This window comes from Haemorhous mexicanus, chromosome 3 (assembly GCF_027477595.1).
Source record: "Haemorhous mexicanus isolate bHaeMex1 chromosome 3, bHaeMex1.pri, whole genome shotgun sequence".
In the NCBI taxonomy this organism is placed as follows: domain Eukaryota; kingdom Metazoa; phylum Chordata; class Aves; order Passeriformes; family Fringillidae; genus Haemorhous; species Haemorhous mexicanus.
This window is the reverse complement of record NC_082343.1, coordinates 50,350,015-50,374,207: the sequence shown is the minus strand read 5'-3', so window position 1 is coordinate 50,374,207 and position 24,193 is coordinate 50,350,015. Positions and strand designations below refer to the sequence as shown.

The 24,193-nt window shown below is 40.9% G+C and overlaps 1 protein-coding gene across 3 annotated transcripts; it reads right to left on the bottom strand.

Annotated features, from left to right (window-relative positions):
- Window positions 1–372: 372 nt before the first annotated feature.
- Window positions 373–17,805, bottom strand: FBXO30 (F-box protein 30). 3 transcript variants are annotated; one of them, XM_059841742.1, is made up of 5 exons: window positions 17,615–17,805; window positions 16,345–16,551; window positions 13,005–13,109; window positions 4,156–6,244; window positions 373–3,309 (listed from the first exon to the last, which is right to left on the bottom strand). In XM_059841742.1, the coding sequence occupies exons 4-5, from the start codon at window positions 6,226–6,228 to the stop codon at window positions 3,106–3,108; spliced, it is 2,277 nt and encodes a 758-aa protein (XP_059697725.1). In that variant the 5' UTR covers window positions 6,229–6,244; window positions 13,005–13,109; window positions 16,345–16,551; window positions 17,615–17,805; the 3' UTR covers window positions 373–3,105. The 3 variants fall into 3 exon arrangements, with proteins under 3 accessions (XP_059697725.1, XP_059697723.1, XP_059697724.1); XM_059841740.1 differs by lacking the exon at window positions 16,345–16,551; XM_059841741.1 differs by lacking the exons at window positions 13,005–13,109; window positions 16,345–16,551 and having other exon boundaries at window positions 17,615–17,804.
- Window positions 17,806–24,193: the final 6,388 nt, after the last annotated feature.

The window sequence follows — 24,193 nt, the reverse complement described above, 5'->3', positions numbered from 1 at the left end:
CATATTGATCAGACAATCTTTTCAATTTATTATTCAGAAAAATCAGAACAAACCTACAAGCTACAATGTGTCTCAATGTTATGTACTCAAATCTTTAATTGTGGAAGGGAATCCATGCTGCATAATAGACCAAAGCAACAGAAATGGGTAGATAATCTGAAAATGAATGACCAATCTTCATACTGAAATGTGTATAAATATGAATAATTTCCAAATTATGTAATGTTTGAATGTTTGTAAATAGTTTCCCATATGTGATTTTACTCTTGGACTACTTACTGGAATCCTATAGGCAGACACTGAGCACCATGCTTGAACACCCAAAGGCTGGGGATAAGCTTTAAAGAAAATACAATCAATAATACTAAAAGAGAAACTCCAAAAGTTTTATTAAGATTTCAACAGACATTGAAAAAAAAAATTGCATAATGATTGAAAACATAACATCTTAAAGTAGCAATGTGGTATCAAGTAAAAGAAAGACTGGAACAGCTGTCTATATATGCTGTACGGAACATGTACCAGGAAAGGGATATGACATTTTTAAAATTCAAGGGCAAATGTGAACAGGTCACATTTTGATAGACTGACTATACACCATAGATGTTTTACAAACTGCATAGCAGTGTAAAAAAAAAAGTTTTATCCTAAGTATACTGTATTTCTGCATTTGGAGCAGTTTACAAGGCAGATATGTTGTTTACAACATTGATATTTTAATAGCTCTGGATTCTCATAAAAAATAAACTAATTTAACAAAAAAGCCTGTATCTACATTTGAAAATAAAAGTGCATGTATTGAGAAATAGTGTTATTTCTTAAAAAGAGTACTTTAAAAGTTCATTTTAATAGATCAACAACTGATGATACTTTAAATGCAGTTCTGCACTGTGCTACAAGTGAGGTTCTAACACCAGTTCCTCTAACTGAACAGCCTCTTTTCCATAAGCACCAAGACACGTGCCTGCCTACTGTACTTTTCAGGGTTCTGGGGAGTTACAAAGAATGCAGAGTACCAAAACCACCACATTGCTCACTAAAAAATACCAGTAACCCAAGATAGATGTTTTGAAGTAGATTTAGACAAAAATGCGAGCATTATCTCCTCAACTTTCAAGATCCTTCCAGTCACACAACTACTTTTAAACACTGGAAAGCAGCAGCAAGGAGCCATTAGAGCTGAAAGACAACAACTGATGAAAATCGTCTCCTGCCTTGTACTGAAGAATTTGTGGGTAATGAGCATTTCAATGTATTCAAAGAACCAGGCTGGGGGTGTAAGATTCCCACCTAAAACCCAGCTAGTATTGTCAGATCTGTATTTGATTCTAGATTCTCCTTTCTAGATAACTGTGGTAACAGCTAGAATTACTGCAAAGGTTGCTAACTTCTGTAGAGGGTTTACTCCTTTCTTCTCTTTACACAACAAAGAAGAGAAGTTGTGGAATGAGAACATGCAGTTTGAAGATCCAGGCAAAGCTTCTATTTGAGTTCTTATAATTTCAACTCATGGCACTGTTTTTTGGATTTTTTTCCTGGGCACCTGTAGCACTCTGAATAGAAAAAAAAGGCAGTGAATGTTTAGCCGGACTGAATCCAGAATGGGAAATGCACAGATACCAAAGCTGTGAACTGCAGCCAGAATAGCCATAAACAAGTGTCCGGTACAGAAATTACAAGTAATAAATTTAGCCATTTTTGTAAACATCTCCTCCTTACTAATCTCTTTTTTTTTTTCCTATAATGGAAATACACACTGTATTTCATTGTTCCAAGCTCTGGTCTGTTTCTGTTTTAGTTTTGTGGCACAGTTGCTAAGTGCAACAGGCTAGAGACATCGTAATACAAACAAGTTGGAAAGTCAGTTCAAGTTATTAAAGTTTTGCTATACCAGGCCATTTTTCATAGCATGCTATTCTCTGTTCACAAACACTTTGTAAGATCTTTGCTTATGGAAGACTGGAAGCAAATTGGAGTTATTGGTTTAACAAATGTGGATTAACATAACATTTCTGATATGCCTTATACAATTAACAAATCATGTCTCATCTTATGAAGATGATACATTTGCTATACATACCAGTAATTTAAAATGCTCCTTATAAAAGCAGCATTTTTATAGACAAATTAATAGAAAAGGAGACAATACATGTCACAACACCACAGAACAAGTAAAGCCCTTTCATTAGCTGCACGATAAATTCATAACTGTTCATCACATACTTTGAATTTCTGACTGCTCAAGCAATTTAACCCTCAGCCAACTGCAGGACAAGGAAAAATTTTCTGAACATTTGACATTAATATCATTGTAGGTGTGAGAGTAAAAACTAGTATTCCATGGTTTTAGCTCTAAAAGTTTTGCTCCCAGAAGTAAAACAACTTGTTAAGAGTTCAGAAGAAAAAATAGCAATTGTTGACATGTCAAAACAAAGTTGTACTAAAAATTAAGCTGCTGTAAATCTGAGTTCACTTATATCATTCCTAAAAAACCTTTCTTTTAAAAAAAAGCTGATCCTAGATCACCTGTTAACTAGGAAGAGCAGTAGAACACCGATTTAAAGAGGAAAGATGTGCTTAAAAGCTGTGTTTGAGACATCTATTATAAAGTTCTGAATTCTTCCTTATCTTTCAAATATTTGGATTATAATTTGCTTTTAAAAAAAAAAAAAAAAAAAGACCAGACACAGAAGGTACAGGATTTGGACAGAACTTTTCTCTCGCTACAATTACTACAATTCAGTGTTTCCTATCCAAATGTGGATACCATTTAGAGGCCATTTTTGAAATGTCATCAGTCAACAGCTACATGGGCACCAGTGAATCAGAAAACACACCTTAGGATTTTGTTCTTAAATTACATAAGTTAGATAAAACTACCCTGTCCAGCAAGTTCCGAATTTTTCAAACGTTAAGGCAACTTTCATTACTTTCCAGCTAAACAGTATTATAAAAAATAAATGTCACTTCAAACCTTATATACACAGTGACAGAGTAGATTTAGCTAGAAAGTATCTTTAGTACATTAATAAAGTGTCTCGTAATAATATTACCGAGGTTATATCAGGTGCTTGAGTGTATGTGCAATTGGAGTGGCTGCAGTACTTAAAGTACTGGCTTCAAAACAGAGCGCAGTGAGCGTCCCTCCTTGGTGAGCTCTCGCGTCACACACATGCATGGCAGCGGCACAGCCTCCTCTCTTCTCTCCACAGCGTTGTAGCTACACTTCTTCAAGTGGTCAGCCATGCTCACAATGTCAGCAAACTTCCACTCATTCACAGTACAAAAGGCTGTACTGAAGCGCCAAACCTAGGAAATAAACTGCACTTAGGCTCACAGTGTTTCAAGATACCTAAACTCAGAGCAGGAAATCACATGCTTGTGCCACAGAACTTTTACTTACTCAGGTAATGTCAGTAACTCATACTAAAAATCAACATGACAAAAATAGACTATTCAGAGCTTAGTATTGTTTGTTCCAGGCTGATTCAGACTCTAAGACAACTCTGAACACTGGGAAGAAACAAAGGCAATATTTTTTGTGTCCATAAAATAGATACAATCGGAAGTTAAATTACAAGGTATTTTAAGACCAGCCACAATAGTTCGTTTCTTATCAACGTGTGCAACTCCAAATGAGTGCTGCAAATACTCTGCAGTTTGCGGTGGGGAGAATGGTAAAAACTGCATTACACAAAGGTCATTCAAAGGTTTTAAATTATTGCAATATTTAAGGCATTCAGTACCAAGGCAATTAGATATGATCTCAACAGGCTTGAAAATAAAAATTGCTGTAAACACTACACAGGCAAGCAAAGCAAACTTTGTAGGCAGATTTCCCACTTCTATGAAATATTGATCTTCAAGCAAATCATGAAGTAATCTTTTAACATTTTAAAATATTGGAAAAAACAGAAGCTAATTTATTTACATCCAGCAAAAACTATACAGACTCTACTTCTATTTCTCCAAGTGTGGAGAAGACTGAGACAACCCGCAGCAATTTTCACTTTTTCTATACAACAATCTCTTTCTTGAAAGGTTATTATACCAAAATCCAGTAGTAACAGACATAATATTAAGAGAAAAACCAGAAACAGGACCAATATAATACTTTCCTTTTCACCTTCAAAATAAAAAAACGTAATAACTTACCTTTTCTTTTACCTGCCAAGAACTTCCTTCTGGGCACTTTCTCTTCTCCCAAAGCAGTATCACCATTCCACGTGCTTGAAGCAAGCTTCCACACACATCTCTCATTAAACGTGACACTCTTGAAAGCTGACATAAACTAAAGCCATCTAGAAAACTAGCAATGTGCTGCAGCACCTCAAAAGGTAGACTACTCAGATGGTCATTGTGTAGTCCAATTAAGCAGCTTTTTGCTGGTTCTACTAATACTGTGGATATACAAGGCTGAACTCCAAATGACCGTAAGTGGCGGTCATGAATAATTTTTGCCCCTTGTGTTGAAGGGCAAAACCTTCGTTGAGAATATGTGCACCCATAATATGCCAAAGGGCACCTCTGCTCCATCCAGCCATTAAGGCCAGCATGAATGTCTCCATGCACATTCTTAAAATGCGACGAAAATTCATTCCTTCTAAACAACTGTCCACAAACAAATGTAAACATTGAACGCTGTTTTGTTTGGTATCTAGCCACATATTCCAATACCAAATCCAATCCAAGGGTCTGGAACGGACTTGGATTTGAGAGCTGTGGGTTGGCATGATCACATGCAGAAGCTGAAGCTATTTCCCCCACCATTGTATTTGTGGCCAATATAGCAGATGGGAGAGAAAACGTCTGGGTCCCAAAGTCAACGTGATACACATCGACAGCGCGACTTTCTGATATCCCTCTACCTCCGGGAGAATCTCCTAGGCAAAACAACAGAGCTGCAGTGATTAGATCAATTCCCTGAAGACCCATAGGATCTTCTGTTATCTCCAAATCTGACGTATCAACAGCTTTGTCTTCTTTTGGTGTTGACCAATAATGGTTAACAAGGAATCTGTACGATCGATGCCGTAAAAGTGAAAATGCATCTATATTTCTCAATCTTTCTTGCTCCCCTTGTCTCTCTAACATTTCTTCTTCATTAGCATTATGGGGAAGTAGCACATGATTAGCACTGCCATTAACTAAGTGATCAGCTGGTGTTACTTCAACTTGCGCTGTTACAGGGCAGGAGCTGCAAGACTCTAATGCTTCATCATCATGAGATGCAGTACATTCACCATTTGCTACACTGGACGGTTTTGAGTTAGATACACCATGATCTTCACTGTGGTCCAACACCTTTGAACATTCATTTTCTACATGAAAGCCATTACATAAAAGTGAGGAGTCACTGAGGTTTAGATTTAAGTCATGGTTTTGCACTACATCATAACAAATATCACAAGAACCATTTTGCTCCATTTGTGAATTTTGACTCAGGCTATCAAAGTTAATTCCCCCAACTGCTCCTACATTATCTTCATCTGGATTTTCAGAGTCAGACTTTTTATCCTGAATAATGCCACTAGAAGCTTGTTCTTTAATCTTGGGATCTTCTTTCATTTCATGTGGTGAAACGCACAGGTTTGAATTTAACATACCAATGTCCCTTGTAGCAGTGTTCAGGATATCGAGAGCAGCAGCTAAACTTCTCGTTGTTTCAACAGTAGCTTGATAAAGTGCACCATAGGACTCTTCATCTACAGGCATCAAACCATTGGTATGCACTGTATCGGGGGCACTTGATTTGACAGAGGTTTGCTCTCTGGATTCTGGTATTTGATCACCTGCTTTTGACATCATAGTTGCTACTTTAAGTGATTCTAATAACATGCGCTGGTCTTGAAGAGCTAAAGCCATATCTAGCTGCTCCACTTCATCAACATCTTTACTCAGGTTTTCATAAGATTTTCGGTCAGCATAACTGACTGGCCATCTATTCCACTCCATGGTACAACACACCACACTTGCAGGACAAACTTCTAGATGATCAGCAATTTTATTTCGGGCTACTATGAAGGGACATCCAAAGCCACTATTCAAACAAGGCACTCTTTCAAGTGGACATAACATGCGATGTTCCTCAGCTTTACATGAGTGAAAAACTGCTCCACAAACCAAGGGGCAGCCAATCAAATCACAGGAAATGCCCGGCTCTGGTCTGGCCATACAGCGACGGCTGACACAGTTCACACAGTGTAAGTGCTGCTGATGTTCCTCCATGACTGTAAATCCAATTCTGAGTAAAGAGAAAGGAGACAACAGCATATAATGTTAACTTAACATTGTTAATATTTACTAGCTACTATTTGCAGTTTTGCCTGCTTGATCAGTAGAATTTTAAGAAAATGTGTATGTAACATCTTATTTCAAAGAACTGGTGCTTAAAAGTTAAGGGGAAAATTAAAAATACACATTTGTATCAGTGCCCAGAACATAGTCTATGCATTTATTTACCAGGTCTAATATACGCAACTTCAGTAAAGATGTTGTATAATCTTCACTGTGGAATAGCCCCTTTTCCCTGTTCATTGCAAAACGATCATTCCATGAAAAACAAAGCATGACCTTGGACTATATAGCCAACAACAATTATAAATGATACAATTGCACAGAGTACAGTGACAAAATAAAGGAAACCAGATTCATCCTCATGTCCAATTCTCTAAATTAAACAGAGGCAACCTGTTCCCCAGGCTGCCTGCTACCACCTAAGCCGCTGACACCCTCTTCTTGCAGTTCTGTTTAAGGCAATCTGCAGCCTTCAGCGAGCATCTCAATTCCATGTCATGTCCCATTCTCTCCCCACTCCCTGATTCTGACAGACTGCAGTCCTTTACAACAGCTCTTCACTCTTTTTCTTCATCTGAAGCCTACAGCCCCTCCCTTAATTTTCTACAGTAGTTGTTGTACAAGGGTAGTAAATAATACTACAAAATTACACTATATATTAAATAAGTCCTTTTATCTCTTTGCAAACATTTACATAAAACTTTAGTTGTCGACATGGTCCTATCTATATGTCCACTTCAACCCACAAAAGGTAATTTTTTAATGCATCCCATGGCCACCCCAATCACAATACCAGCAATTCAAAGTGTAAGGATATCAACAACGCTAAACAGCAATAAAAATCAAAATACTTACACCTCGATGGTGCAATCTACAACAACACATTGACACCAACAAAAAGTTCAATTCTTTGTTGTGGAAAAATAAACAAAAAGAAAGAAAAAAAAGAAGAGTAAACTTTGTGTCTTTGTATCTCACTTTGAGAAAGTCTGGAACTGCTCTCCAGCTGGAGTGCAGGCCCACACAAGATACCAAGCTCTTCCCTATGCTCTTACAAGCTTCCTCTCAGAAGTGATATCAGTAGGGATTAAAGTTCAGAGGTATCAGTGAATGACTTGTAGAGAGCCAAATCTCAAAAATACATTGTTCATTCCATCTTTTCCTTGCTCCTCTCCATCTAGCAATTTTCTTGAGAAATAAAATGCTCAAAGAATTTGAGGTTACTAAAAATGGTTCCTTATTCTGCTAACAAGTGCTCTCACGCATTGTCTTTAGACTAAACACTTCAGGTTTAATGCATTAAACCTTCTTAAATTAAAATTACTCTAAACTATAAAAGGAAAACTGCTTTCCTTGAAACTGAAGGCAAAAGGAAACAAAAGTGTCTTTTAGACATTCCACCTTAAATAATTTAAAGCTTCTAAAGAGAAATATATGTGACACCTCACTCACTTGTATTCTTTTATAATGCTTTGAAATTCATGCCAACTTTAAGTAGCAATCAGTCCTCAACCCCCCATGCTTCATAATTTGGATAACTTAAATATTTTAGCCACCTACTCTCCTGAACACTTTTAACAAAAAGGCATATGTGCTACACTTAGCAGGCAAAACACAGCTGAATTTCCCCCACCATACCTTAGCATTTATATACTGAGTAACAGTAAGTTTCAAATAAATTGTCAAGTGTATCAGTCACTGACTTGTGACTGACTTGTTCAACGTTTTTGCAAACATCTCTGGCACACAACCTGCTTTTGGCTCGCAAATTAAATCAGACAGCATCTACTACAAAGAGATTAAACATGTTCAGTAAAGAATTAAAAAATTATTTGACTTCTCTGAAGACCATTTTAGTTCTTCCAGCAAAGCCCTCTCTGAGTAATTCTTGCCAAATACTGTGGCCTGTTGTTAGACCAGAGAAAATCTCAGAAATTTACATCAATACTGAAACCAAACTACTTCTCAAGTCAACAGGTGAACAGAGATCAAAAGGAAGCTCTCAGGTTATGTGTGTATTTTAAAGTGAATAAGACAAAATGGAAATAGCACTGAAAAAGACAATTGCTAGTTTATAATGCCAGGGCCTTTAGAGAGCCCAGCCCCTACTTCATCTATCTAAACAGAGTCCTGCTCCCATAAATCAACAGCCGGCTCACTTCGAGCTGGCCAGCAGTGAGCCACTGGGAGAGCAGCACACGGGTGTGTTCAGGGCAGGAGTACCAACGACTCTTAGGCTGGGACAGTGTATTGCTGACTGAGCTCAGCTGCACAGGTCTCACCTGCCCATGAGGGTACCTGAGATGACCTCTGCCTCACTGTGGGGTTTATGGATGCTCTCACCCTATCAAGCGGCTTCACCATTCACTTGACAGCACCCCAGGTGCAAAGAGGGCACTCATGTCATGAGCTGCCAATGACCTTTCCCACAGGATGGAAAAGCTGGGTACAGTCTGACAGCAGCCCAGGGGTAGTGCTGTCAAGACTCACAGGACACCCACAGGAGGAGGAGTGTTCCTCCATAGCAGTGAGGGGCAGGCCTGGGCTGCCCTGGGTGCTGCTGCCGCACGACTCCATGCTGGGCACAACCCAGCATGGAGTGGGCGCAGACACAACATCCTTTCCAGAGCCTCATGGCTGCCTGTAGCCCAGTCCATACTGACTGTGACACTTTCGTGGGAATTTCACATCAACACCATCAGATCATGTCAAGGTGTGTTTCATGACAGCAATTTGGGCCAAAATGTTACAGATTTTGGGCAAGGTGGATGAGCCACCTTCACTCAACCCAGAAAGGGCACATACATGAATTATGTTGGAAAAACAGCACACACTGCCAAGCCAGCACTTTTCTACTGCTTCTAGGCCAAAGCTGGCCCACATGCAGCAGCTCAGGCCCACATGCAGCAGTCAAAGTGAGCTCGTGTTTGCCTGCACCATTTCTGGAGACATACCCTAAATTAGTCAACCATCATTAAATAGTATCTTTAAATAGCCTGAGCTTACACAGAACATTCTATTAAGACAGTAAAACATCCTCCTCCCCAGCACACTATCTTGGTCTTTACAAGTCAGATTGTGAAACTTGAGTTGCACAATGATACTGGCTTTTCTCAGGCTCCTGAACTCCTTTCACTCATAAGCTAATATTCATCAAAACTTAATTATTTCATATAAGCAAATGACCTTTCAAAGCAAGAAGGAAACAAAATCTGGTGAAAACATCAAATATCACTAACAGACAGTGTGTGAAAGCCAAAGCTGACAATAAAATCCCAAGTCCTATCAATAGCTAGATGCTAATTTGTTCTATTACAGATGCTTCAGATTGGTTTTATCAAGAAACAGTTATGCACAAAATCGATTAAATAGCTGAAGTAACTTATTCTCTCAGTTTCTATAAATAAGAATTTTACTCGTCACCAAGAAGCTTGATATTAATTGCCATTTATCTTAAAATTCAAATCCTTTGGCTCAATTCAAATCCTCTTCTAAACATACAATTTAAAATATCTTCAGACATCAGTAGACCATCAGCAGAACATTCACTAAATTTCTGCATTCTGCTTACAAGCCTTAACTCTTCAGTACCTCCTGCAAAACTTCAATTTAGTCAGAATGTTGCATTTTATTTATAAGTTACTACAAAGTCTCTTTAAATATATTAAATGTCCTTTTATGAATTTTTAATTTTAATACTTGAGCTTCAAACTGAACAGCTGTTTTGGGTAGTCATGAGTTTCTGGACCGCTTGAACTACTTTAGGCTTCTGATATAATTCAATTCTTAAATTGCAAATTAAGTCCAAAGGAAAAAAAACAAATGACCCTATCAAACTGGTAAAATAAATAGATAAGGCCTCACGAATTAGCACACTGATTAATCAGCAAATGGCCATGACTCACTCTATTTTGTAAGCTTTGTAAACTGCATAACTTAGCACCTCTTTCATTGATAGATTAAGGGCATTCACATATGAATAATTTCCCATTAGAGAACCAGGACCAATATATCATTAGTACTGTACTGAGAACAAGAACCACCCTCTTCCCAAATACTGCTTTGTAAAGAAAAAACCTGTCAGGTAAAGGGGAGATAAAGAAAATCCTTGCTGGAGGTAACAAGTCCTTTTATTTCCTCTAATACAGAAAATTGAAAGGGCTAACAAAGAATGTCATTGCTGACATAAAGAAAACTACCTGTTGTTAAAACACCAATAATATTGACAGAGCTTATATCCCACTGTGTTCCTTGTCACAATACGGTCAGAACACATTGTCAGATCAATGACTACAGCAAGAACGAACAGCTGTCCTTTTCTGATAGTGTAGTGTCAGCAACCAGCTTCAGTTCCTTCAGTTCAGGGTGCTGAAGTACATACACTCGACTGTTACTAGCAGAGAAACCTAAAAATACATCCCGTTCCAGTGAGGTGACCACTGCTCTCAGAATTTGTGCCATCACTTGATGTTATTGTACATACTATACAGTCAGCTGACTAAATCAGCCAGAACATGCTTTGAAAATCTGTCATAATTAAAAGGATTAACATTCCAGCTGCTACAGCCACGTGATTTCCAGTTGCTGTTGTAACACAAACATTAAAATAGCATAATAAGGGTTTCAGACACGCACAATGCTTCAGCTCCAAGTGTGAGCTCCCTCCTTCTTCTATACCACAAAAACTGTATTTAGTATTATCAAACCCAAAGCCTTTTTGCTCACTCACTCCTATATGAATACTTTGGGACCAATAAGACAGGAAATCACAGCAACCATTACTGCTATTGGAGCCCTCCATTACACAGCCCCCTATCATTCATCAAACCTATAAAGCTCAACTACCTTTAAGACTCTTCTATCAAATTCAATTGAATAGACCAACAGGTTCTTAAATTACTGCTTCAAGGAAGCAGAAGACTAGAGACACACAAGCTGTACTACAGGTTTAAACTCCCAGGAGCATCCAAATCCACCCACAAGCAAATACATGCAAACCATACTAAAAAATTCCCTTTTGTTTTGGACACTGCAGAAGTGATGCCTTAAGTTTTAGCTTTTATATTTTTCAGATCCTGTACTGCATTAGTGTGTAACTCTGAACTCCACACAGAGTGTTAGTAAGTCCTCATCACAGTTTGGCCTGACAAAACAATCTTTCCAGGCCTGAATACCAAGGTGATCATCACAGCCTCAGGCCCGAAAAGAATAAACAAAAGTAAATTGGGGGAGAGCAAACTGGGGGAGTGTGACTTCATTACCTGACGCTGTAATTGGACAATTAACCCCTGATATGCAAATAAACTACACTTGTATCTGCCAAAAAAACTCATGAGTGTCATCCATCTTGGGTATAGCCTCCGTGAGGCTCTTGCACTGCCCAAGGTGTATCTCTTAAAGGCCTTTAATAAATGCTCACTTTATTCTCTAACTCTGTCTAGCCTCTGTTCAAGCTAGCTAGTCCAAGGCATCAGAAGAGACAGCTGTGTATAGTCATCTTTTTCCAAAGTTTCTGTTAGGAGCTTCTCTTTCAGATGCCAAACATAAATTCTCAGCCTTACACAATACTAATTACAACCCCCTACCCCTAAGTTCATCAGGACAGCCCTGATTTCTGTTACAACAAGGTAGACCAGGGAAGCTAAAACTATATTCAAAACAGTTGGATGGATGAGTGTTCATTGCATTCTCAAACATAAATTCATCCACAACAAAGACAAGAGCATCTTCCCTGGCTGGTAGTGACTGCACATACTGAACATACTAGAATGAGTTTACATTAATTTATTGTTAATCACTGAAAACATGAAAAGAGCTCCTATTACTAAAGCCCAAACTACTTTGTAAGCAGGATCCTACTTCAACCATTACCATCATAGTCTACAGCTATTATTATATAGTACACAAAAAAGACAGAAAAAGGTTACCCTAAAACAGAAAAAGGTTACACTAAAACATGGCTTTTTACTGCTAGAAAAAAAAAAAAAAAAAACCTCAGGGGGACACATACTTCTGCAAAGATTCTAGTTTTATCAGTGGTCCGGCATCAAATGAATATATACTAGCTGCTTTTTTAAGCATAAATCAAAGTTACCTATGCGCCTCACAAACAAACCAGACCAAAAAAAAGAGAAATCTCTAACTACAGCAGAAATAATGAGCACTAGAATTATAGGGAATTGCAACCTTTTTTATGGAACCTTATAATGAAAGACTTTTCCCTGTCTGCCCCTGCCCCAAATATCCTTTCTTCCTAGTGGCAAACCATCTTCCTACCATACAGAGAATGCAGTGCAATTATTTCCTTCCAAATCATTGCAGCCAAAAAAAAAAAAAAAAAAAAATAGAATTCAAGGGGAAAAGAGCCAAAGCAAAACACTGCTTTGACTGAAGGGGACCCTCCACTGATGCCCTACCTATCTGGCTTTGTTACATTTTAGAACAGAAGCTCTGATGAAATGATAGAACACTTTCTTCTACCCTTGTTAAACTCAGTTAAAAGAGTGCTAAAAATCAAAAGCAAAACTACTAGGCTTTCCTTTAGAGTACTTTTGTGACAGATCTGCCATGCATTCTTGCTTCCTTGACAGATTTCCCTGAGAAGAAACCCAAAGACCTCAATGTGCCTTTGGCCACACACGGACACAGGACAATTGCACGAGGAACAGCTACACTTGCTGCATGGCTCAGGCACAAAAGCACTCTACCTGTTGAGATGGTGACAGAGCAGAATCAGCTACAGAGCCAGTAGATTTCATGTGTAAAGCACTTCTGAACTTGAACACAGTGTGACTCCTCGATTGCTGCAGATTCTGCAAGAAATGAGATCAGAAGTAAGGCTTCATTTCAGGTGTAGACATTACTTTATGTATGTACAGTACACTGAAAAGGTCATGCGTTTACACTGTCTGGGCTACAAACACTGAAATCTTTTGTAGATTTTATGGGAATATAAACAAGTTTTTAATAGACTTCTCAAGTACAACCTAAGTTCTGTCATTTTAGCTTATTGCTAGCTATTAGTCACACTGGATGGTAACCTAATTATATTTAAAGCTGTAAGAGATTATTAAAAGTTATTACTCTGAGCTACCGCACTTAATTCACTGCTCTGACCACTTCAGGAAAAAAAAACCTAAACTCATATGTAAGATTGCAACAGCTGGAGAACTAAAATAAAAAAATAGAGTTAGATTCTTTTACAAACTGCATTTAAGTCTAGTTAAAATTTGTCCATCTTCAGTCTTCATATATGGGAATCAACTGAGCAGTTGATTACTATTAAAAAGCTTTTTACTGTAAAAAGATGCTTCTTCCATTCTTTTATTCCCAAAGATTACAACTAAAACTTGAGAGAGGTGAAACCGAGGTGATATGCCCAAAGGAACAATTATATTCTTATCTCAATACCAATTCACAAATCCTTCAGAAAAGCAGGGAAGAAAATAAGCCATTTCTCATTAACCAGAAACAGAACTACTGGAAAAAATAATGCGTTCTGTATTACAGTAGGTAGTTTTAACCACCCAAAAGAAACCAAAAATAAATCCTTCTTACGTAATATTTTAATTCATACATGTTGCTGCCGAAGAATTCCTGACCTCTGCATACTTACAGAAATCAGGCCAAATATCTCATTAATATACTGTTTCAGGTCTTACTACACAAGTTTAACCAGGCCCCACAGCAAAATGAGAAAACAACTTTAAAGTAAATAGACTATGAAAGCAACTTCTCTGCAACATCCTACACTGAAGTGCAATGCCATGTATTTTTTCTGTTAAAATACACCTCGTTAGTAGACAATGGCCTGACTAATATGTAGCAAAACAGACAGAACACAAAAAAATTTAACAGACATACCCACAAGGATACGCTATCAGATTACACTGTAGTAGAAATTATGGGAGTTTGTCTCAAAATATTTCAAAAAATTTGAAGTAAAACAAAAATATTCAATATTATAAGACATACTTTTAACAACTTTATTCTATTTTCAGGTATTTCTTATCAAATGAAAGACACTTTTTTCAGCAACTGTCAGGCTTTTCCCCCTTCCAAACTGCTTGGTTTTAAAACCAACAAAACAGTAAAAAAAAAAAATAAAAATTAAATAAAACCATTGTCTTAACCAAACCTCACCTATCTCAAATAGGTGACAACAGAAAGCTGGGAATATATCTCACAGTGAGCATGTTATACCAGCTCTTTCAATATGTTTCTAACATGAATGAAGAACTGGAAAACATGAACATCTTTGCTACAAGTTCGTACAGGGTTCTAAGACATCCGATTATTCATCAATTTGTTAACTCTAATATCATTTAGACCACCTTTTCCAAATGTCAGCAGGCTTGATGCTATTTCTTTTGCCCAAGGACTCCAGCAGAATGATCCTATCCAAACACATTCCTTATCTGGTGACAACAGTGACTCAGACAAAACAAGGTATTGTAAGAGCATTAAAGCTCTGCCAATAAAGCACACTCCTATAAAGATCCTATTTGCAATGATACTATCACACCAACAAATTTCTCTGTCAAACAGGACTTTTGGAAAACTACAGTTTGTACTAGAGATGTTTCTAAATAGACAAATAAAAGCCTGAACTTCAACTAAACACCACCCACCTTCCCACACCTCTACAGCAGTCTGAACCAGGTATCACACTCAGCCTGAATCACTACCGAAAGTTTTACATGAACAGCTGTAACTACATCACTCAAAAACTTACCTCACCATGCCTCTCATTCTCAAGTCTTAAGTTTAGACCTATCATTTTTTCATTGTGATCTCACATTAAGAGCTGAGATCAATGTTGGACATTTGGTAAGAAACAGCACAATCTACTCAACTGGATGCTGTATTGACTGTAGGGGTTTGCAGGGTCCTGAAGTTTCAACAGCATTAAAAGATTACTAAAAGATTTTAATAAGACACCAAGTGTCACATTAAAAACTATTAAACACAGTAGCTCGCAAAGTAAGTCAGAATCTAGAGCTCCCCTGCCATTTTAACTCTCTTGGCCTGTTTCAGACCAATTTATATTACAAGACTTTTCAGTCTTTTTCCTTCATTCAATATTGAGACTAGACAGCGCCCTGACACTTAGGACAGCTTACACAGATTTCTCTGTAACCATCAATAATGCAAATATTCATTTCTTTGTGGTCTGTTCAAGAATACTTACCACCCCTTATACAATCTAACCATCTCACCAATAGATACATTATCTTTATTCTCATTATGCAGATAAGGAAACTGAAGGGAAATTGTCACTCGGACAATGATGACTGTACATGATTCCCTGCTCCCATCTTTATTCCACTGGATCTCATTGCCAGAGGAAAACAGCATTTGCCTCTTTTTAGAGAGAGCCCACCAAAGAAATAGGTCTACCGATATGAGGGAAATTTTGCTCCTTTTAGTTCAATTGGACTGAAGGCAAACCAGGGGTTTCTTACACAGCTGAAATCTGCAGCAGCCACAGGAACTCATTTGAAGACTAATAACCATATGCTTTCTTCTTCACAAAGTTGTAGACTACACCCTCTGCTGTAGACACTCCTTACGACCTAAAAACCTGGCTGTTCAAAAACAAGCAGAAATCTTGTTCAGAAGCTTTCCAACCAGATATTGCTTGTTAAATGCAGCACTTATTTTGCCCATTTGACTTCTAACTTTGAAGTAGGAGGCAAGGGATATATAACCTGAATTTAAGAAGTTAATTGCATAAATGCAGAATTTATTGCAAAAGAAAGAATATTCAGGCAGCAGAGTAAAAACACTGCTTTTGCATAGCTTTTGCCCATTCTGCTGGGATTCTCCTGTTCTCTAACACCTTCTAACTTTGGAAGCAAATGAGAGAGAGAAGAGACCCCACAAAAAGTCTCACCTTGAAGTACAATCCCAATTCACTCTCTCTAATCTATTTCTTCTCTCCATGAAACTTGACCACTATGGAGAAATTCCACATCGACATTTACATGAATACAGAGTAAAGCTGCCAGTGCATTTTTCAGTATTCCAGGTACTCGACTTGCTTACCAACAAAGTTCTTCTAATATGTTCTGTACTTCTGGGAGAAGGGTGCAGGGGAGAAGGCCATAGATAACTGACATCCTCCTCAAACCGGATGCATGCACCTTAACCCCCCAAATCACAGCACCAGTTAAGGTGTATCACATCAACGTGAAGCAGAAGGCAGCAGGTTTCCAGGTGAAGGACTTAACCATCAAGTACTCCACACCAATTCTAGAGAAAGCAGAGGAGATAGCCTGCCTTAAGTGCTAGCACAAGCAAGGTGAGGCTGTTACTTCAGGGGCACTGGGTTTAGACTACTATGCTAACAAACACTTCTATGGCGTTATTAACAACACAATCAGGGAAAGGGAAACAAGGATTATGAAAAGCTCCTCAGCCAAATCCGAGCAGAGCTTTACAGAACAAAAGAAAACCACCTCTCCAGCCCACGGGTTATTTCCCTTAAGAATTTGGAAGACCTGCTGCGAACAACGGCGACGCTAGAACTTTTGGAAGTGAGGCCACACAACCGTTCCAAGACGCGAGCCGTTCAACAAGCTGCTGTCATCTCCCTGTATGCTTCTGATTGCCGACCCGTGGGGTTACAGGAGTACAACCACACAACCCTCGTTACCCTCCGAAAGGAGGGAAACAAAGGCTCCACCGCACGTCAAAAAACTGCCATTTAAAAAAGTGACTGAGAGAAGAGAGAAAACACCACCTCTTGCACGGTCTGAGCACATCTACTCGAAATAACACACACACACGGGGGATTAGAGAAGGATTTCAGCAATACCTCTGGACTATTTGCTCTCTTCTCCCTCCTTTCACGCAGAAAGGCGACTCTCCGACTGCGATCTCACAGCCCCAGGCAGACCCCGGCCCTACGCCCTTCCCACGTGCAATCGCGACACCCCGACAGCGCTGGCAGCACGGCGGGGTCAGAGGAAGCGGCCACGGCACAGCTCGGTCCGCCGCCACCCATGGGCCCGGCGGCAGCGGGCAGCCTACACGGCCCGGCGCGGCCCGGCCGGCACACACCCGGCACTCCGGGCCCCGGGGGGCACGGGGGGCGCGAGGAGAAGGCGGTGCCGGCGGAGCCGCACACCGAGCCCCTCGCGGCCTCTTCCAACGGCGACCTGTCAGGGGTGACGGCGGGGAGGCGCCCCCAGGCGCTCGGGCCCCCGCCGGGCCGCCATTTGTTTACCGCCCGGCTGCCGGGCAGCGGGCGCGGCCCCAGGCGGGCGCAGGGCCCGGCTCTCCCCGCCACTCGCGGACAGCAGCGGCGGCTCACCCGTCCCCGTAGCTCCGCAGGCAGGCGAGCAGGCGCGGGTGTCTGCGCTGCGCCTCGCGCTTTCCCCCCGCCGGGCTCCGGCAGCCGCCGTACTCGCTCCGCTTCTCTTCTCTTCTCTTCTTGTCGCTTCGCTCCGCCTCTCCCGGCCCGGCCTCGCCGCCCGCGGGGCTCCCGGCGCGGCCCCGCTCCGGCCGCGCCCCCGCCGGCCGCGCGCGCGCGTGCCAGGGACAGGGCCAGCGAGCGCGCGGGGCGGGGCCGCCGGGGGGCGAGGCCCGGGAGCGCGCGCGCGCCGGCGCGGCCCCGTTCCCCCTCGGCGGAGGGGTTGGGTGCCCGGATGTCGCGCGCGCGCTCCCCCCTCTCCGCGCGCGTGCGCGGAGGCGGCCGCCACCGGGAGCGGCGTGTGGGGCTGGGCGCGCGCCGCCGCCTCGGGGCTGCGGGCCCGGCCCGGCCCGGCCCGGCCCGGCCCGGCCCGGCCCGGCCCGGCCCCGCCCCGCCCCGCCCCGCCGGGAGCCCCTGCCCGGCCCCTGGGGTCGCTGCTCCGGCAGCTCTCCCGAGCCCTCCTGTGCAGGCGGTGGTTCGGGCTGAGGGCACCGCGAGCACGGCTGCTGCCTTGAGTCCAGACAGCCCCGCTCCGCTCGCCTGAGGCCGGATCACCAGCCTTGGTTCCAGCGTAGATCCACCACCACCACCACCACCACCACCACCACAATCCATCCCGTAACCAAGTCACCTTTTCGGGGCCTCTGCAGGCACTGGGCCTTGCTAAAGCCATCACCTCAACATTTCCTGCCAGCCGTCAGTAACACCGCAGCACCCTTTTCGGTGTTTCTGGCAATGCTTCTCTAACACCTTTCTTGGAGTGTATTAAGACTTATGGTCCAGAACTTTCTTCCCAGAAACTTGGCTGTGCACCACAGGTGCTGGTTGCTAAGCCTTCCTTTGCAGGTCCTGCCCTTCGGCCTATGGAAGCCAGTCCTTTAAGAGGCTGTAGCTAGGCAGGAATTACACAGGGTGTTGTTACCCCTGTAAGGGTTCTTACTCCTCATGTGCATGCCACGCTTTAAGGGGCTGCAGTGTGTCATAAGAGTCCTAAGGGGAAAAAAAAGCAGTTTAACTTGGACCATACCCTTTTTTCAGAGGGAGAATTTCAAATGTACAGCTAGATATATGTGTGGCCACAGAAGATACAGGGCAAGGTGATTAGTTAATTGACAAGAAAAAATATATTTCTTTAAACTTCCAGGAAAACCTTGTTGGTCTGCACCCAGCTTTTGAAGACCTTATTTCCATGCCATTTGTGTAGATTTTTGTTTGAGAGAGGTTATACATGTTTAAAATAGATCAAATAGATCCTCTCAATCTTTCAGCACCTAACCCAGGTGTGGCGAGTAAGTAAAAATGTGACTGTTTCAAATTTGAGATTTATCATCTTAGAAGTCTTACTTTTTCCTACTCTTAGAGAGCACGAAGGAAAGGCTCATTTCAATAAGAAATCGTTTCCATGTTAGCTTTGTAAGACAAAATGTAAGATGACCTTAATATTCAGGCATCATTGCCAACACTTCCTGTAATAAGCACTCTCAGGATTGCCCCACCCTTATAGGACAGCCTTGATCTTCCTTGATCCTGAGGACAGGCCCTTTTTCCCCTCATAGGTTTGATTATAGGATCTGTATATATTAATCTAGCCAAGTGAGCTCCGGAAGATGGTAGGGATTGGCATCATGACTCAGAGAAGCCAAGCAGAATCGTTTCATCTGCTCGTCAGACAATTATATAAATTGCTGGGCAGAATCCATGTAGACAGTCACTGCTTTTCACAACTGCCTCTTACTGGCAATGCCTGCTGTGGGACAGGTGAGGTTACTGAGCTGCTTGCTCTCACCTCAGTGGAGTGTGCTTGCTGGCTGGCTGAGGTGTTCATTACACGGGCTGTTGCAGGGCTTTTGTGGCTGGCTGGCTCTGTGATGGAGCTGAGCTTCTACAAGAGAATCCGGGCTTTTTATTTTAATTGCTTCTTTTGGGTGAGGAGAATGAATTTCTGTGGCTTGGACTTCCTTTCCCATACTTCAGCTGAGACTTGTCTGGTCATTCAGTCATTCAGGGGACAATCTGTTTCTTCTCTAATGCTTAGGTGCATATACTTGCTCATGGTCCCATATCCGATAGTACCCCACCTGACAATCATCACCTTTCTCATGAACTGCTGCTTAAGGTAAACAGGTGAGTTTTAATCATACAGTTTGTCTGTATGATTAAAACATTGACCTACAAACCAGAGGTCTTTGAGGATTCACTGGGTGAACAACTGGAGGGGTTATTTTCTACTGGCCTAAATCCAAAATGACTGAAACTTCCTTTTGGTTACTCATAAATGGAAAATTAATATCTGTTTCTGGTCCACTATTGTTCTGTACATGACACTGTCACTGAAGCCAACAGGACAGTGAAGTATAAATTCTTGGGGCAGTGTGATTTGTGTCTCTCCCTTCATCTGAAGTAAAGACCACATGAAATGCCAAGGCACTTCCTGAGGTGTGCAAACAATCTCCTGTAAGCGAGTGCCTGTATGTGAAATAAACCACATTTATTCCTAAGGTTGTGGGTAGTGCAATTTGTTTGCTGTCACTTTCTACAAAATGTGAATTATTTAAGCACTTTCTAATTTCCAATTCGAACTATCACAGTTGCTTTTCCCTGATGGGTATTAATGTCTGGAAATTCTTTCAACGTGGAGATACAGAGCGGGAAAACAAATTTCAAGTGTTTCCGAAATGCATTTGCAAGTAGGTTTACTAATGTGCGAGCGGTGGTATTTAGCAGTGTGTAAAAATAAACAGCTGAGATCTGCCCACAAAGCCACACATGCAATTTGCACAGCTTTGACAGCAGGATGTTTCCAAACAACAGAGACCTCAAAAGAAGTTTTTTGCAGCTTTTGAGCTTGTGTTTTCAACCTAAGCCCATTAAAAGGTCTGATACTTACTTTAATGCCTTTATGGTTATACCTTTTCAAGCAAAGCCTATCCTCTTTTATAAGGTGCTTTGTCATTTAAAAAAAGGTTATTAAATAGCCTAGAGACGTGAAGTAGCATAGTAATCATACTAATACCTTTTTAAAATATTTTTGAGTTGATATTTTAAAACATCTGGAACATTGATTATAAAAGAAGCTGCCTGATAAGCTAATGAATTTTGGGATTTTGTGTTGTTTCATCCTGCTCTGTTTTTATCATAAGAAGGGTTTTTTAGAAGGAAAATCTGCCCTCTGGGGTCAGATGTTTCAATGTCAGCATAATTGCCCACCTACCTATTTACAACCATTAAAGCTGCTGTGGGTGGTTGCTCCAGTTGTTTTGTGGGAATTCTTGGTCCTCTGACTCAGGTTCTGGGATATAAATACTTTCCTAATCACAGAATGGTTGGGGTTGGAAGGGTCCTCTGGAGGCCATCTGGTCCAGCCCCCTGCCAAAGCAGATTCACCCAGAGTAGGTTACACCGGATTGCAACCAAGCAGGTTTTGAATGTTTCCAGAGAAGGAGATTCCACAACCTAAAAAAGTCAATGGAATTTTAATCCTGCCAAATTGGACTCCCTTGGTTGGTTGTAGACCCAGGAGGAAGAGTGTGATACTAAGCATCACAGTGGTGGTCTTCTAAACAAAAGGAACTCAAAATGATCCAGTGCCATACACATGTGCAGGATACGATTTTCTGGGATATGATATTGCCTCTTCAACTCAGGAGTTGCTTTCATGGGGAAGAGCTGTTTTCAGCCCTGTGGGTCTCTCCTGTGGTTTCACAGGATCTTTATCCTGTATGATCCATCCTCTATGAGAGGATGAATCAGACTCCAGTCTAAAGGGAAGACTGTCCATGATGTGGACTTGCATCTTCCATTGTGGATGACAGCTAGGCTAGACAGGACTTTAGGACTGAATTGTTCCTAAAGTTGTCAAGTACAGCATAGGCATAGGGAACCTGATGGAGCTGTGTCTGATTTGAAGTACTGGAAAGAGGGAAAGAGGGCCTCTGACAGCACATTTGAGAAGAGCTGTGTGAATGGCTGAGTTTTACACAGCAGCATCAGGCTGCTGCTGCTCTCTCAGCTCATGGCAGATTTGTTTTGGAAGCTGCAGTGCTTAAGAGGATCATTGCATCTCTTGAGCTTAGTAGTTCAAAACTGTGTTTTAGCAGAACTAGAGTGCCCCATTAAACAAATAAAAAACAGTGACATAACACCTTCACTGGATGTAATTCTCTTTGGCACTAGTCAGTTCTTTGTATAGCTACACTTCAGCAATTTTTATCTGTTAGTATTTTTATTTTTTCCATATGTTTGGGAATGTTCTTTCTAGCCGACCTTGCCACACTGTGTGACCTCTAGTTTTAGTGATTCCAAGCTACATCATTTGTTTTAGAAGTAAAAGCAAAAAGCTAGCTAGCACTGTCATGGGTGATTAATTCAGAAGACTTAGAAAGATTCAGTCACTCACTAGTGCTTTTCATTTCTTTTCATTTTTCCCTTACAAAAGTGAACTGGTGGTGTGACAAATGTCACTTCAGTATTTTATCTGAGGGGGAAAGGAGCTGAAATCAAGTTATGGAACTACTGAAATGTTTGAACTTGTCATGCAGGGCTGCAAGGGGAAGCAAGGGTGAAAATACCATATACATACTACTGCCTGCTGCACAGCACCATGGCTTATTTCTGGCTTTGGCAGTATTGTGATAGGTGAGAAGAAGAGTCAGGACTAACAGGAGTGCACTTAGAGCTCATTCATCACCCAGCAATCTTTGAACCATTTGTCCCTCAAAATGTCTGGCTTTAGTTTTTACCACGGCTTCCTGACAGGGAGGCATGGTAGCTCCCAGCCCTTTGGACTGATCAGGAAGCAGTGTGTTCATTAGTCATACAGGAACATCTGGTTGGGCTGTGCACACATGTGCTAATCCAAAAGAGTACAGTGGCAAAGAAAGCAAGCCACATCATGATGTGTGCATGAAGACATTTCAGTTTTTTTGGATTACAGGAGACTTCAGTTTTAATCTCAAGACAGTGATAAGAATTCCAGTTCAAACCAGTGTCACAGTTTTTACTTTAAAAGCATGATGATGATTTTCAGTAGGCTACATAGGATTTTCTTGTTTCTAGTGAACCACTTTGTTGGAGTTGCTTCCCTGTTGGCTGTCAGCTGCTGCTTAATAGGACCATAAGAGACCGTGTGAGTGGGAAATGAAGTTGAATTTATTATTTCTGGTCATTCTGCCATAATTAGTACAATTCTGATAAAAAAATGGCACATTATAAGGCGTGTGTGTGCTTCTCTAAAATGAAAAGTCAATTAATGCTCAAAACTGCTTGCTCAGGTGCAAAAGCTGAACAAGAAGAGGAAGGAACAGCTCTGCCAGTTTTCTGAGGCCATGTATAGGAGCTATCTCCTTTCAAGAGAGGGCTCTGACACCTATATATACAAACCAATATATCATGTATTCCAGAGGCACAGAACAGCTTGTCCTGCAGCCAAAGCAGGACTATCTGCTACTTAGAGGACTTGTTGTGGAGCACTAACTTTTTTTGCAGACAGGCTCATTTGAAGTCATTTGAGGTCAGCAGAGGCCTGAACCTGCACACAAAGATGTGGAGCTGCAGATGGCCCAGGGCAGCTTGCACAAGGGTAGCTGTACTGGACTGCATTTTCCACCATTGCAAATCAATGCACTTCTTGCAAAAGTTGTGGTGTTTTTTTGCAGAAGTATTGTTCACAAAGAGGTACTAACAGTCTCTGAGAATTAATTCCTAATCAAATATTATTTTAGTCATACAAGGGATACACCCAGCAACAAGAACAATGAAAGTAAGTCAGTGGGGCTTTATTGACTCTCCCAATTGTACTTGTGGTTCAGAACTGTTATCAGCAATGCTGTTCACATCCAAACTGGGGAAGTTTATTTGTACATATTAGTGTGAATTACTAGGATGGTAAAGGACATACTGGAACATATGTTAGGATTTGAGCTCAGGTTTGAAAGATATATTTTTACCTAGTGAGCTTGAAAAATTTCTGTTTCTTTGTCCCTAGTATTTGCACATTTGACAAGAAGAAATGTCCATATTTGCTTATATTTCTGTCTATAATATATAGAATTATATGTATTTACATAGAATACCTTTAAACATTATATTTCTATATTATACATAATTATAGGTAATTTCTATATACTATATAAAAATAAAATTATTTTCTTGCCAATAAGAAATTAGTTTCTTACTCTTACATGGAACAAAATTCCATGTACGCCAGAAAGTCTAAGTTTTGGTGACCAGATGCAAAGACAAGTAAACACTGTGGCTGTTTCAAATAATAGCTAATACACTGTTACCTCTTCATGACAAAACTGACAGATGTATCATGAGGAGATAAGAGGCAGTTTTGGCATGACAATGAAAGGCACAGAGCAATGTGATCCTAAAAGGAAGAATTCTAGTAGGATTTAACCAAGAGAGCAATATTACAATGAATGCTCATATTTAGAAGTATATGTGCAAAATGATACAAGATAGCAGTTTATTTTTAAG

Excerpts from the sequence above, each read along its gene's own strand:
- FBXO30 (XM_059841742.1), bottom strand. The coding sequence starts at position 6,228 with ATGGAGGAACATCAGCAGCACTTACACTGTGTGAACTGTGTCAGCCGT. Across the intron at positions 3,310-4,155 it reads CTTGGCAGGTAAAAGAAAAG|GTTTGGCGCTTCAGTACAGC; the intron begins GTAAGTTATTAC and ends TTTATTTCCTAG.